At 49.6% G+C, this 14,703-nt stretch overlaps 1 protein-coding gene across 1 annotated transcript in view; it reads right to left on the minus strand.

The window, feature by feature from the left end:
• wwox (WW domain containing oxidoreductase) overlaps positions 1 to 14,703 on the minus strand; it is a 211,589-nt gene that overhangs the window by 186,449 nt on the left and 10,437 nt on the right. Inside the window, exon 5 of the mRNA XM_062546899.1 lies at positions 12,627 to 12,733. Coding sequence (XP_062402883.1) covers positions 12,627 to 12,733 — 107 coding nt within the window. The remainder of the gene's footprint in view (positions 1 to 12,626; positions 12,734 to 14,703) is intronic.

The following is a 14,703-nucleotide window of genomic DNA, read 5'->3' on the forward strand; positions in this document are numbered from 1 at the left end:
CATTACTGGCCACCCCCCTCTGCCCCCCACCCCCTCTGTCCCCTTCTGAGAGATCCAAGCCATCCAGGCCAGCAGAACCCTCAAGCCAGCCAGCTCAGGTCACATCAGTGAAGCGAGGGGTCACTCCACCGGTCACCTGTACCTGTCCTGGTCCCACACAAGGCCAGTGACGGAGGGGGAGAGCACAGTACCATCATCAGTTCCTATGAGTGCCGTGAAAGAAACAATCCCTACGTTCAGACATGTTGGTCAGATTTTGGCTTGCTTGCTTTGGCCAGTGTTAATCTACTGTAACACTTCACACATACTCTCACTAACACCCCACCCACATTCCTACACACACACACACACACACACACACACAAAGACAGGAAAACACTCTTCACACACATAAAACAATATTGCCTGGCCGTCCCCAGTAGGCCTCGGACACAATAAAGGCTCTAAGTCTCAAGCAAACACACTGAAGCACTTCTGACACCTCGGGGCGGCCCAGTGCACCCTGGGTACATGGCTGCGCGTGGATCAAGGCTGAGGGGCAGGCAGCGCCGAGTGTCTGGCCTCTCTCTGGGTCCTGGAGACAAAATGAGGGCTTAACCTGTAATGTGCTGTACACGTCCCCCGACGACACTTCAGCATTTAGTGCTGGGAAATTAGAGTGCTGTTATTTTTCCTCCCCTCTTCCTCTCTCTCACTCTGTCTCTCTCTTTCTCTCTCTCTCTTTCTGTATCTTTCTTGTTCTCATTCCCCCTCTGATTTGTGCTGCCTGTTTCTCTCTTTCTTTCTTTCTCTTTCTGTCTTTTTTTCCCTCTCTCCTTTGCTCCCTCCTCTTATCACTTTCTTTGTTCCCCTCCCCCATCTCTCCTATCTCTGTTCAGTTTACTCCCTCTCTTCTTGCCCTGACTGAGCCACAGCTCCTAACACAATTCCATAAATGAGGAGAAATGAAAGTGAGCTGAGAGGCTACGTCACACGCTCTGTTTCCAGAAACTTCCGATGTAGTAAGTATCCTTTTTACAGCATGTGCTTGCATGATGTGTTTGTCTTGAATTGAATACAACACAATTAAATTGAATACGAAGCTAAAAGAAGTTGGTGGTCCCTTTATTAGTACACTATCCGGGAACTCATGCTGTCATAATCATACTCACAATAGCAAGGCTAAGTGTGCAAGAAGGTGAGTTGAGACACAGGTAAAGACCTCCACACCTGCATAGGCTACCGCTCAATCAACTTGTCAGCTGTGTCAGTTGTGTCAGTTGTGTACACGATCAAACGATCCTCACTCAGTCTTGCATGAGTGAAGAAACTAATGAGCACTAGGACGCAGTTCTGAACGTCTCAGAACACAGAAGAGCTACATTTAGCCCATCTTCAGTTGGGTTCCTTCATAACGCGGTGGAGAGACACACTGATGCAGAGGCTCTTTCCAGGGAAGACGAACACACACTGCACGCTCCACCGAACAGCTGACAATTATTTACTGCCAGAGTCATTTAAATGAAATATACACATTTTATTTTATACACATTTCAAGGCTCTGAGTTTTATTGTTAATCATGTGTATGTTGGCGTATGCGAGTGTGAGTGTGAGTGTGAGTGTGTGTGTGTGTGTGTGTGTGTACTGATGAAGGTGTAGACAGTGGAGGCATTCCTGATTAATGATACTATAGACCAGACCTGATTTATTCATCACATCCACAGGATGCCTAAACACACACACACACACACACACACACACACACATACACACATATACACACACACACACACAGCATATTCAGTGCGAGCAGTCAGAGCGTCTCTATTACCCTGCTTCATGTGTTGCTCATCATAAATAATGTTTTTTGTCCCGTATCAAATCCCTGTAGGGGATAGATTTGTTCTGATCCGGCTCTTAATAATCATTGTCATAGTCATCATCAGCAGAGACAGGAAACTAATTACCATTTAATTTGGCTTTTTTTCCACGAGGTGTCACAGTCAATCATTTCATCTCTAAGGACAAAAAACAACAGCAGCCCTAAAGGATAGAGTCTCAATCGCGACGTCCCATCTGACAGAAGTTACCTGTGTGTGGTGCACAAGATTAACAACACACACCGGCGCCGGCGCAAACCACCCGCAACGGAAATCAACTCATTTGTAAACAGCGTCAAGCATGAAGGTGAAAATGAGAAAAAAGAAGAAAAAAAAAAAAAGCAAGCCTGGCGCCTCTCCCAGGTGATGCCATCACACCTCCCCGCACGCCACGCGCCACCCGCTCGCCCGCCACCCGCCACCCGCCCGTCAACCTAAAGGAAGTCTGGCGCTTCCCCTCAAATTAATCCTCGGCTTCTAATCTGCGTGAATCACAGACCTGCGTAAACGCACCTGCTTTTAATCTACTGCTCCCCTGCTCCAGGCTATTGTCATGAATGCGGGATTATCTTGTAAGTGCGCTGATATATTCAGGGGGGGGGGGGGGGGGGCGCTGATGACCGAGCGGCACGGATTTATCATCTGCTAAATAAACATGTAGACGAGGCCGCCTGCACATGAAGCCCCAAAGTCTTCATCCTCCCCCGCCAACACAGCCTGCCGCACAAGCCAAGATGATGGAGCAGGTTTTCAGAAGAAGAAAAAAAAAACTAAAACGAGGAGGGACCTGATGTACTGCTCTTTTTCCTTCTTTACACCTTCTGGTCACATCTCACTGGGGATTCAGAACACTGAAAGCTGACTGTCCGATTCTGCTTCCACTTTTAGACCCTTCCAGTATAAGAACTGTGGGAGCTGCATTGTGGATGAGAAGTTGGAGAGAGACTTGCTAAGTGGCTGAAGAGGGGCGGGGGGGGGGGCCGCATGCTTGGCCAGCCTGTGCAGCACTCCTGATATGAAAGTGACTGGTCAGCGAGAGGACGGCTCCTTCTTCTCCTCTTGAAAGGAGCACCCCCTCCGGCGGCCAAGGAACAAATGGAGGGATGAATAAATGAAAGAGTGAATTAGCGGCAAACGGGGGAAGAGTTAAAAGCAGCCGCCCAGCTGACCTCCGACCCCGCAGCCCATCATTAGGAGCCGCCCCCCCGTCCCCTGTCCTCCCAGCATGCCGCGCTCCTGAGAGAGGCTCAGGCAGGGGTCAGCGAGAGGTCAAGCCTCAGAGAGCAGGTGAACGCAGGCCAGCGTCCACGCGGCGGCCCTGCAGAGGGAGGCCATGAGAGCTGATTAGTGGCCTGGCTGTCCTAGGGCTCCTGACCTCTCACCGCCGCGGCCGACTGCAACACCGGCCCCCACCACACCCACATCATACCCCCACCACACCCCCATCATACCCCCACAACTCCCCCACAACTCCCCCACAACTCCCCCATCATACCCCCATTACACCCCCACAACTTCCCCTCCATATCCCCACCACACCCCCACCACACCCCGACTACACCCCCACAACTCCCCCATCATACCCCCACTACACCCCCACAACTCCCCCATCATACCCCCACTACACCCCCACAACTCCCCCATCATACCCCCATTACACCCCCACAACTCCCCCACAACTCCACCATCATCCCCCCAAATACACCCCCACTGAACCCGCAACACGCTCTGCACCGTACTCAAGTCTGAGGATGAAAAAGACGCTGCTTCCATCAAACCAAAAATGATTCAAAGAGCATATTCTCCCTCGGACCGGAGGAAGACAACCATCTTGACAGATCTCGACATGCTATTTTCCTCTTCACGGGATGATATTAAAAGGTTTACCGTGACACTTTTCACCTCATAAATGGTTTATGGCTGTGGTAAAACCGCTCTTTATAAAAGCACAATAAAATGATACAACAATTAAATTCCAGCTTTTAAGAATGGAGGAGATTAGGAAGCTCAGAACGTGGAGAATCGAATTTGAAAGCAGTGCCAGAGACAGAACTAAACTACTGTAGGTCTGAACTGTTTCCGTCTCTAAATAGAATCATTTTAGATTGTCACCTTTAGATTATCATAGCTTTTCAACTTCCTGCATGCCTTGTGACAAAAACATCCCTTAAGGCAGACAGGGAAAGTTGTTTTGCCACTTCACTTTCATTGTTACCGTGTTTGTTTTGGCAAAGACTACTTTGCCAGCGTGCACACGTGTGCATTCACAAACAAAAGGCATCTTATTTAATGGAACTGCTTGCAGAGATAGAGTATCTCCCATCTGTGCTTCTCTTAAAAAAGGGGGTCTATATTAAACCCAAACAGGAGATTCACACAATGCCCTGTCATCGTTCTGCTGACCAGATTGAGAGTCGGGGTCGTGACTGGTGACCGGGGAAATGACCTCACACTTCCTCCTCTGCTCCGTATCAGGCAGGACCGGTCAGGCACACAGCAGCAGCGAGACTCGGCTGCCCAACATGCAGGGTCACCCACCAACAACACACAGAGCAAGAAACACAAGAATGAGTACAGGTACAGTACAACCCCACACACACACACACACACACACACACACACACACACACACACACACACACACACACAGAGAGCAGAGAAAAAGAGATGAGCTCCACACACATGCACATCCACACGCATAAACACACACACAAAACAAAACACACACGCGTGCCATACGTACACACACACACACACACACACACACACACACACACACACACACACACACACACACACACACACACACACACACACACACACACACACACACACACACACACACACACACACACACACACACACACAGTCAGAGAACAGCAGGGTCAGTGCAGCTGGGCAGAAAAGGAGCAGTCGCCTCTGCCCCCCCAAGGGCAGCAGCAAATGGCCGTGGTCAGCGGTTTGGCCGTGTCACTTCCTGTGTGCATCGGTGGCCCTTCACTGGGCATCAGGGCGGCCCTCTGACGTGGCCTGTCAACATGACACAGGACGTTAAGGCACGCTGCCTCGCGGCCACTCTTCCAAACTAATCTGTCTCCAAACTCACCGGAGGGCTCCTGAAAGGTCCCGTGCAGCACACACACACACACACACACAAAACACACACACACACACACACACACACACACACACACACACACACACACACACACACAACACAACAGGCAGGCTCTCTCTCTTGCCCTGCTGCGCCTCTGCTCTCCTTCTCATTGCTGTTCTGTTTTGCTCACGTTCACTCTTCCTCTCTTCCCTCCTCTGTGTCACTGCTTTTCCGCTCTCCTCCTCACACCTTCACTGCTCTTCCTCCTTTCTTTCTGCTCTCCTCCTCTCACTTTCACTGCTATTCCTCCTTTCTTTCTGCTCTCCTCCTCACACTTTCACTGCTATTCCTCCTTTCTTTCTGCTCTCCTCCTCTCACTTTCACTGCTATTCCTCCCTTCTTTCTGCTCTCCTCCTCACACTTTCACTGCTATTCCTCCCTTCTTTCCGCTCTCCTCCTCTCACTTTCACTGCTATTCCTCCCTTCTTTCCGCTCTCCTCCTCACTCTGGCTTTTGTTCTACTTGCTTCTGTTTCCGGTGTCTTCTCTCATGCGCTTCTCCTCCACCTTTTGTTTAGTCAGAGAGAGCTCATGTCATGTCACCTGGCCGCACCACACACACACACACACACACACACACACACACCACACACACACTACACGTCCCCATATCCCCATTCTCTCTCCATCATCCGAGAGCTCTCACTCGCTCTCTCCTTTCCTCCCTCGTTCTATCTCTCTGCACTGACACACAGATGGCCCACTTTCCGCACCCGAGCACAACTCAACACTGGGGACAATGCAGCTGACCAGTAGTCAGCCATTGGGAGTGCAGGACAGCAGGGGACACTCAGACACACGGAGGAGACACACACACACACACACACACACTCTCTCCATGACTGGCCCCAGCCGAGGGGAAGAGAGCCGCCGGTGTGCACAGCACTGCCCTCTCTCCCGCCGGACACACGGACGGCCGTCACCAGCACCCACTATCGGCCGCTCCACATCGGGTGGCCACCGCGAGCGGAGGGCCACCCTGTTTATGTCAGGTCAGCTATCTAAACACGGGCTGACCAGAATGGATTACAGGGCCCCCAAAATAGCCCTGTTCCAGCACACATCTGATCAGGAAGCTGATACACTAATGGGGCATTTAGGGGCATTTAGGGGCATTTAGGGGCCTGCGCACGCACTGGTGATGCCCCTCCGTGTCCGTCTCTGGCTATCTGTTCATCTGTCTCGCTGTCCATCCACCTGCCCAGCTGTCGGCTCCAAAACACTCCTGACTCATCCCCCTGTCTGTCTGCCTGTCACTCAGCTTCTCTCTCTCTCTCTCTCTCTCTCTGTTTTTTCTCTCTCCCTCTCCCTCTATCTCTCTCTCTCTCTCTTCTACACTCCTCCTTTCCCCTCCCCATCCCCCCTGTGCCTCCACTGGCCTGGCGACAGTGGGATGGGAGCAAGTGAGAGCCCAGGACTCCCAGGACTCATCCCCCACCGACCCCTCTGTCTTCAGTTCTGCCCGCGGAGACTCACGGGCGGCCCTCTTCCATCTTCCTCTGAGCTCTTCCTCTCGGCCGCTGCCCTCTTCACAACCCCACAAAAAATGCACAAGACAGGATGGAACACTCGCAAAACATTCCCATCACGGGTGCAAAGTATTTCCATTTCATGCAGTCTCATCCATTTGAATCTCTGAATTTTCGTTTTTTTTCCCCACTTCAAATTCAACTCCTCAATTAATAAAGCATCACTCAGTTCAGTTAGAATCTCAATAGCTTGCTTTCCTACTAATGCTGTGTGTGAGAGAGTGTGTTTGTATGTGTGTGTGTGTGTGTGTGTGTGTGTGTGTGTGAGTGTATATTAATGTGTGTGAACATTAATCAAGAATCGACATTGTAAAATGTGCATCACACTTGATCAGTCTCTGGTAGGTAAGATTCCTAAAAAGACACGTGACTCATTGACTTGAAGGCTGTGCTTTATAAATCCCTCCATACAGATTTCTTTTATTCACGTAAAAAGCCTCCATTTGACCCACACTAATGTGATCCTTCCCGTATTACAAGGTTGTGTTTGAGGGTGTGTGTGTGTGTGTGTGTGTGTGTGTGTTTTCCTCCCTCCTCCACCGTTCCTCCACAATCCTCACCGGAGTTGTGTCTCGTCCTAATTGGTTCCAAAGCTCACCCTAACAGCACAACACATCTTTTGCGCGAGACACCGGCCATGTTAATTTCCCTTCCCACCTCCTAAATGCGGTTTCATAAAACAACAGCAACATGCTAACACGAGGCCTGGGTGAGCAATTAGAGTGATTACAAAGCAGCTCATTAGCATGGGGAGGATCAGGCCCGGGCACCAGGGTGGAGGGGGGGGGGGCATGGGGGGGTGAAGGGGGGGGGGCCCCACCGGCCAGATCTTCGGCTCTGTGAGGGGAGCGGAGCGGCGGGGGCCTTGATCGGGAGTCCAGCTCCCCGGAGACGCCATTACACAGCCCTCGAGGGGGGCTGGACTCAAAGATAAGCAGAATTTTAAAGGCAATCAGGAAAACTAACGGACGCGCAGGCTACACACACACACACACACGCCCACACACACACACACACACTTGCATACACCCACAGACACACAGACTCATATTCATACTGCCTCAGTGGTTAACCAGCAGTTTAACCTGCTGTTATGGTGGGATCTCCCTTCAGGGTTACAGACAAGCAGGAATGCAGAGCAGCATCTAGCAGAGCTCCAGCACACAGCTAACACACAGCACAGAGAGAGAACACACACACAAGTGCAGGCAACACCAGCTCAGCTAACACAGAGCACAGAGAGAGAAGACACACACACACAAGTGCAGGCAACACCACACAGCTAACACACAGCACAGAGAGAGAAGACACACACAAGTGCAGGCAACACCAGCTCAGCTAACACACAGCACAGAGAGAGAAGACACACACACAAGTGCAGGCAACACCAGCTCAGCTAACACACAGCACAGAGAGAGAAGACACACAAGTGCAGGCAACACCAGCTGTTCCGAATCTGGCATAAGCCTACAGGTAGACAAGATTCTCCGCCGACTGTGTTGTAAAAACAGACTTGGAAAGAAGACCATGGGCCCTAGTTTAGCAGCACAAACCCATGAAAACCGCCTATTCCATTCGGCCAGTTGTCTCTGGCAATACATTCAGCCAAGGCATGGATTTTTGAGTAAAGGTAGAGCCAACATATTCTTCTCTGACAGGGAATATTTGCATGTGCCAATTACGTAGCATTACTGTCCGAATCTGATTCATCCATCTGCCAAAATAAATCACGTTCAAGACTGGCACGTTATGCCTACACGTTTCTGTAGGAAGCATGAACAAGCCTGTATTATAGACTAATGCAATGAATCTGAATCTAAATAACTAAATCTAATGTAAATAACTTCCATCTGACTACGTCCACTTAGTGCCGTTGAGCACACCTTCCCCTCTCTCTCCCTCAACTCTCATCTGTGGTGCATGTGTTGAGCACACCTTCCCCTCTCTCTCCCTCAACTCTCATTTGTGGTGCATGTGTTGAGCACCCCTTCCCCTCTCTCTCCCTCAACTCTCATTTGTGGTGCATGTGCTGCCGTCTCCAGCAGCTGCTCTCCTCCTCTTGCCATCCTGCTCATCTTCTCTCCTCTAGCCCACTCCTCAACCTTAATGCAGGACTACATGCCTTACTCCTCTAGCCCACTCCTCAACCTTAATGCAGGCCTACATGTCCTACTGTGTGCAACCCAAGAAGACATATACAGTCATTTCCCGCATATAAGCCGCAGGACAGTGTTTTATGCAAGTTAAAATAAACAAAACCATATTAGCACCATATTATCTGCCCCCCCTATATTAACCTCATAACAGGAGAAATTTTGCAAAATCAATGTTTAAGCCGCGGCGAATAGTCGGGAAATTACGGTAGAAATGTGAATGTCATCTGTACACCCCTCTGACATTATAGATCCATTTACTGTACACACACACTACATGTACTGTATGATGCAACGCTGGTTGACCAGAGGACTGAGGTGACACTGACAAGACAGGGGTGGAGGGGTGGAGGGGTGGAGGGGTGGAGGAGTGCCCCCCCCCCCCTCCAGTGGGAGAGGCCGTCCCCAGACCCCAGAGCTGCTGGAGCTTTATCTGTGGCGGCCCAGTGCACATCTGCGCAGGTTTACAGCCGCCGCACCCCCACAGTAAAGGCCACCCAATCACCCCATAAACACGGCCAGGCCAGCAGGGGGACCCAGGGCCGGCGTAAATGTTTATCCTTCTTCTCAGTTCTAAACTCCGCTAATGAGCCCCGCACATCTGCACCGCACCGACACACGGAACCGGGCAGGCACCGGACCAGGTGCAGTAGAACCAGCACACACACACACACACGGGGCATACACACACACAGACACACACACACAGTGACACATAAACACACAAAGACACACACACAGTGACACATAAACACACAAACACACACACACACACACACACACACACACAGACATATAAACACACACACATGCACATGCACACACACATATACACACAGACACAGTGACACATAAACACACACACACACACACACACACATGCACGCACACGCACACACTTACTTGAAATCTAAAAGTGATTAACACCGGTGACATATTCAGCATGACACGCTCCGCTAATCATGATTTAATAGATGCTATCTTGAGGTTAGGCACAACACTCCTCTCCAGTGTAAAACAACAGGATGCTTCCAGAGGACATGTCTTCCCACATTTCTGCCTACTGGTACTGTAGCGTTGGTGATGATTCACTCTTGAGTAGAGGCTACTGTTGTTATCTGAGACCTCACAGGCCTGTCCCCCTGGGCCTCTGGACAGTACTCAGTGGGGCAGGTCACAGCCTACTAAGAGTACAGACGTGTCAGGAGTGACCCTACTCATCCTCCAGCCCCTGGAGTGACCTTTCACCCCCAGCAGTCACATCACCTCTTGACCACTGCAAAGGAGGGAAGATGGAGGCGGATGAATGCAGGAATCAGATAAGGCGCTGGCCGATTTAGAGAGGGGGCTACTGGGCATCTAAACTTCCGCCCCACTCACACGTGCACACACACACACACACACACACACACACACACGGACCTGATTCAGCACGCAGGTGTTTCACTCCTTAACACCCCCCGCCCCCCGCCTCGTGCCATACCCCCCAGTCCACCTTCCCCTGACTTCCACACACACCTGAATCAGCAAGCCAAAGTTTGCACAATCCCAGTCGACCCCATCACACAGTCTATCTCTCACTCACACACACACACACACACACACGCACACACACGCACACACACGCACACACACGCCTGAATCAGCTCATTGAGGTCCTATGGAGCATTTGATCAGTGGTGTGTGCTGGACTAGAATGAAATCATGCAGGAAGAAGGAGTCGGTGCCCACCAGGCCAAGCCTATTAAAGCCCTTTTTTATGCATCAGTGGCGTGATAAAAGAGCCCCTGAATCTAATTAATGCTCCTGACACATAAATACAGAGGCTGGCGTGAGGCTGGGCCGAGGTGGGTCTCTGCATAAGGTCATGTGAACAAACACTCTCATTCAGGTGCGACAGATCAGCGCCACTACAACTTTTTCATCAAAGGGCCGCCGTACGGGGTTTGGAGTGAGATGATTAAACATGAACTTTAAAGAGAGCTCCACCAGCGAGAGCCTCCGTGCCCTGATGGATTGCAGTTTAATGGTTATCATGAAAAGCAGACTTCACAGTTTTGGCAGCCTAAATGGAACGCGCGCTGACCTGGAAGTAGATAGGATGGCCTTTCCTACAGGGGGGGATTCCAAAATACGAGACTTTATCAAAATAACCTTAAACACTGGAGCGTGGGAAGACAGGTCGGCCCATCCATCATTGGGAGATTAATTTCCCTCGGCCTGTCCTTTCCTGAATCTATTAATACCTCTGCAAAGTGTGCATTTCCCTCCCCAAAGAGATTTATTCTGATATCATGACTTTCATTATTCAAACTGGAATTCCCACCTTTTGGGGGCGCCTATTAAATCCAATACTTTTTAATCAGGAAGGGCAAATGTTTCCTTGATAAAGCCTTTTAGATAGCACTTATTCACCAGGGCACCTTCTGGAGCAGCGCAGAAAGAAAAGATTTACATTTTTGGAAAATGAAAACATGCAATAATTAATTTCTTGCAAAATGTAGGACTGCTTGCAATCAATCACTTACAATTACTGACCTCCGTTACTCTTCATTTTTTTCTCTAACAAAAATGATGTTTTATTGATTCATTTTGTTCATATTTTCATTGTTTTTCTTGCAGTAGTTCAGACAGAGAACAGATCCAATCCTTTCCCAACATTAAAGTGGTTTCTTTCTGTCTTTTTTGTCCCCCTCTCTCACACACACACACACACACACACACACACACACACACACACACACACACACACACACACACACACACACACACACACACACACACACACACACACACACACACACACACACACACACACACACACACACACACACACACACACACACACACACACACACACACACTGTCTATACCTGTGCCTGTAGGTGCTACCTGAAACTGTGCATTAGTTGAAACATGTTGATTTAGAAGCTGCAGAGTAAAGGTATTATCCGCGGCGGAGCGCTGCTTTGCCTCCATTAGATATTCTGGCGAGCGCTGAAAAGCCTCAGATTCCCAGTAATCTATAGCTGGGCTGTAATTAATCAGCTAATTCCGGGCGTGAGGCTGGAGGTAATTAAAGAGCCGCTAATGGCTTATTCTTTCTGCTCCAGCACCTACATTTCATTTGTTTATTTTCCCAGAGTCATAAATCTGGGCGCAGGACAGGAGTGCCACAATATTAGTGCAATAATCAAAGTTAATTATCAGACGCCCCGGCCAACCACCTCCCTCTTCAGACTAATAAGAGGCACTATCAGAGAGATCAGTCTCCCCGAGCGCAGCAGAGGCAGGCAGGCCGCCACCCTGCCACCACCCCACCCCCCCTCCCCCTCCCCTCTCCCTCCCTTCATTCCCCCGCAGAATCTCACATGAGGCACACATTCAGAAGAGAGACTGACAATGAATTCTGCAGCAGAGGAATGGGTCGGAGAAGAGAGGACGATATGGCCAGGCAGGAGGAGAGGGGAGCGGGTGGGGCCTTTTAGGATGGAGATCCCACAATGGCTTAGAGGAATCTGATCCAGACATGTCTAGAGAATTATGTGCAGCCATTTTCTATGATTTTCTAATTGTGTGTGTTCTACTTTTAAATGTATCCTTCACTGAAAATTAACACAAATTAGCACTACCGATTCTTCTTCCCTTTAGAATTGTTTTTATTTTCAAAGATTTTCAGAAAATGTCATCTTTGAAAAATGTCAAAATTAATTCACTCTGAATTACCTTCATACACAGCATACAACTGCTGCTACTGCTGTGAAGCTTGTCTTGTGTGGAATACAGGCATACAGCCTACATAATAGTATTACACACTTGGTGAATGGTGTAATTGTGAGTGGATGCTGGCAAGATAGGCTCATTTGTGTGTGGATATGCAGTGTGTGTGTGTGTGTGTGTGTGTGTGCGCGTGCAAGACACTTACCCACTCCTCGAGGATCAGATTGACAGCTTTTGTGGCTCGCGACAGGTTCCGGCAGGCCATGATGACGTGTGCGCCGTGCAGAGCGAAAGACCTCGCCGTCTCGAAACCTGCAGCCAGACATCACACACACACACACACACACACACACACACACCACAGATTACTCCAGCTCCATACTCCGATAACTTCCTGGTGAACTTGCCAGTGCACTCAGTGGTGAGTTCAGACAGGGTTGGAAGCAGCCCACTAGCCTCCGTGCACGGGGGGGGTGGGGGAGTTGAAATCATATCTACGGGAGCGATAGGCTCTCCACACTTCCAGCTCCAGGCGCCTCTTTTGGCCAGTTTATCAGGCCTGCACCAACCGATGAACAAGATTGCACTAATGTAGTGGTGAGTGGCGTTGGCAACCGCGCTGATAAAAGACTGAGATGTCCCCAAAGGGCTTCTGTAGCAGAGCTGGCATATCAACCAAACTAAGGGCAAGCGGATCGGAAAAGGAAAGAAGGCTTTAGCTTTAGCGCTGGCCTGACGGATGGCAGCTGTCTCCACCACAGGTTAAAACTCCACTCGGTTTGTGTTTGGTGTTATTTTGGCCCATTTGACAAACCTTGGGAACGCAGAGGCACTTCAAAGAGGCGGAGATAAGGCTGATTCACGCAGGCTCTGATAGGAGCGGGCCCTTCTCTCGCTCCGAGTCGAGAGACGATCTCTATTTCGCACGGTTGTGATAAAAGTGCCCCCATCGTACCCAGCCCATTACACAAAACAGAGAGGAGACAGAGATATGGATGGGAGCTCATTCCCAAACCCGGTCTAAATGGGTCAAACCAATCGGCGGAGAGGCTTCAACTAAATGAAACGAATCTTCATCTGGTGGCACAAGTTCAAGAGACGGAACAGAGGACTTGAAAAGTGTGTTTTTTTTCTTTTACTACTTATTAGAGGAGAGCAGGAGTGAGCGGAGTGTGTTTTTCCTCACACAGAACTCCCTTCGCTCCCTTCTGGACGCGGCCCAGACAACAGCGTCCTGTTCTCAACAGACCAAGGAGAGTGTGTGTGTGTGTGTGTGTGTGTGTGTGTGTCCTGTTCTCAACAGAGCAAGGAGCTCAGAGCACACGGAGGAGGAGAAGCCATGTGCTGGTGGCTAAAGGGTTAATGTGTGTGTGTATGCATGCATGCGTGTGTGTATGTGTGTGTGTGTGCGTGCAAATGTGTGTGTGTGTGCGTGTGTGCGTGCAAATGTGTGTGTGTGTGTGTGTGTGTGTGTGTGTGTGTGTGTGTGTGTGTAAGTGTGTGTGTGTGTGTGTGTGTGTGTGTGTGTGCGTGCAAATGTGTGTGTGTGTGTGTGTGTGTGTGTGTGTGTGTGTAAAGCCACTTGGTCAGGGAGTGGCGAGTAATCTGTTCTGCATGTGTGAGGCCCTGTAATAGGATGCTAAAATATGCATGGGATGAGGGCAAGCACTCCTAAAATATGGTGTTTGTGTTTGTTATGCCAAGCCACACTTTAAAATGGGAGTATTTTTCTCCCGTATCCACACACACACACGCACACACACACACAGCCTTGATTGATAGTCTGACCTAACATCCGCATGCAAACGAAGTGACTCTGACAGTGGGGCCCGGAGATTCCGCCCGGCAGACAACTCGCACGATAGCGTGGATTAAAATGAACTTTAATTAGATTACGCGTTAATCTGATTTTCATTAAAAGGCAAACTAGGAGCCCTAATTGTGACGCGAGTGCTAAAGAGTAATATCCATTAAAAGTCAAAATTGGAGCGGGATCGGAAGCTCTCTCTGACAAGCGAAGCATGGAATTAAATTATATGACACCTCATTAAGAGAAATGGAGGAAACTCACGTTTGAGTCCAGACACTCAATCATCTTAGTGGGGGGGGGGGGGGCAATATATAAACATGCAAAAAGGACAAAATGCTGCATTCAGATTTTTACCTTCCTCTCTAAACAACTGACGGGGAATGAAAAATGCATTCACCTGTCAACTAGAGTACGTCTTAAAAAGTCTTAAACTAACACAAGCTTTAAAGTCGTCTTAATTAATGTCTTAACG

Source organism: Sardina pilchardus, chromosome 10 (assembly GCF_963854185.1).
Source record: "Sardina pilchardus chromosome 10, fSarPil1.1, whole genome shotgun sequence".
NCBI lineage: Eukaryota > Metazoa > Chordata > Actinopteri > Clupeiformes > Clupeidae > Sardina > Sardina pilchardus.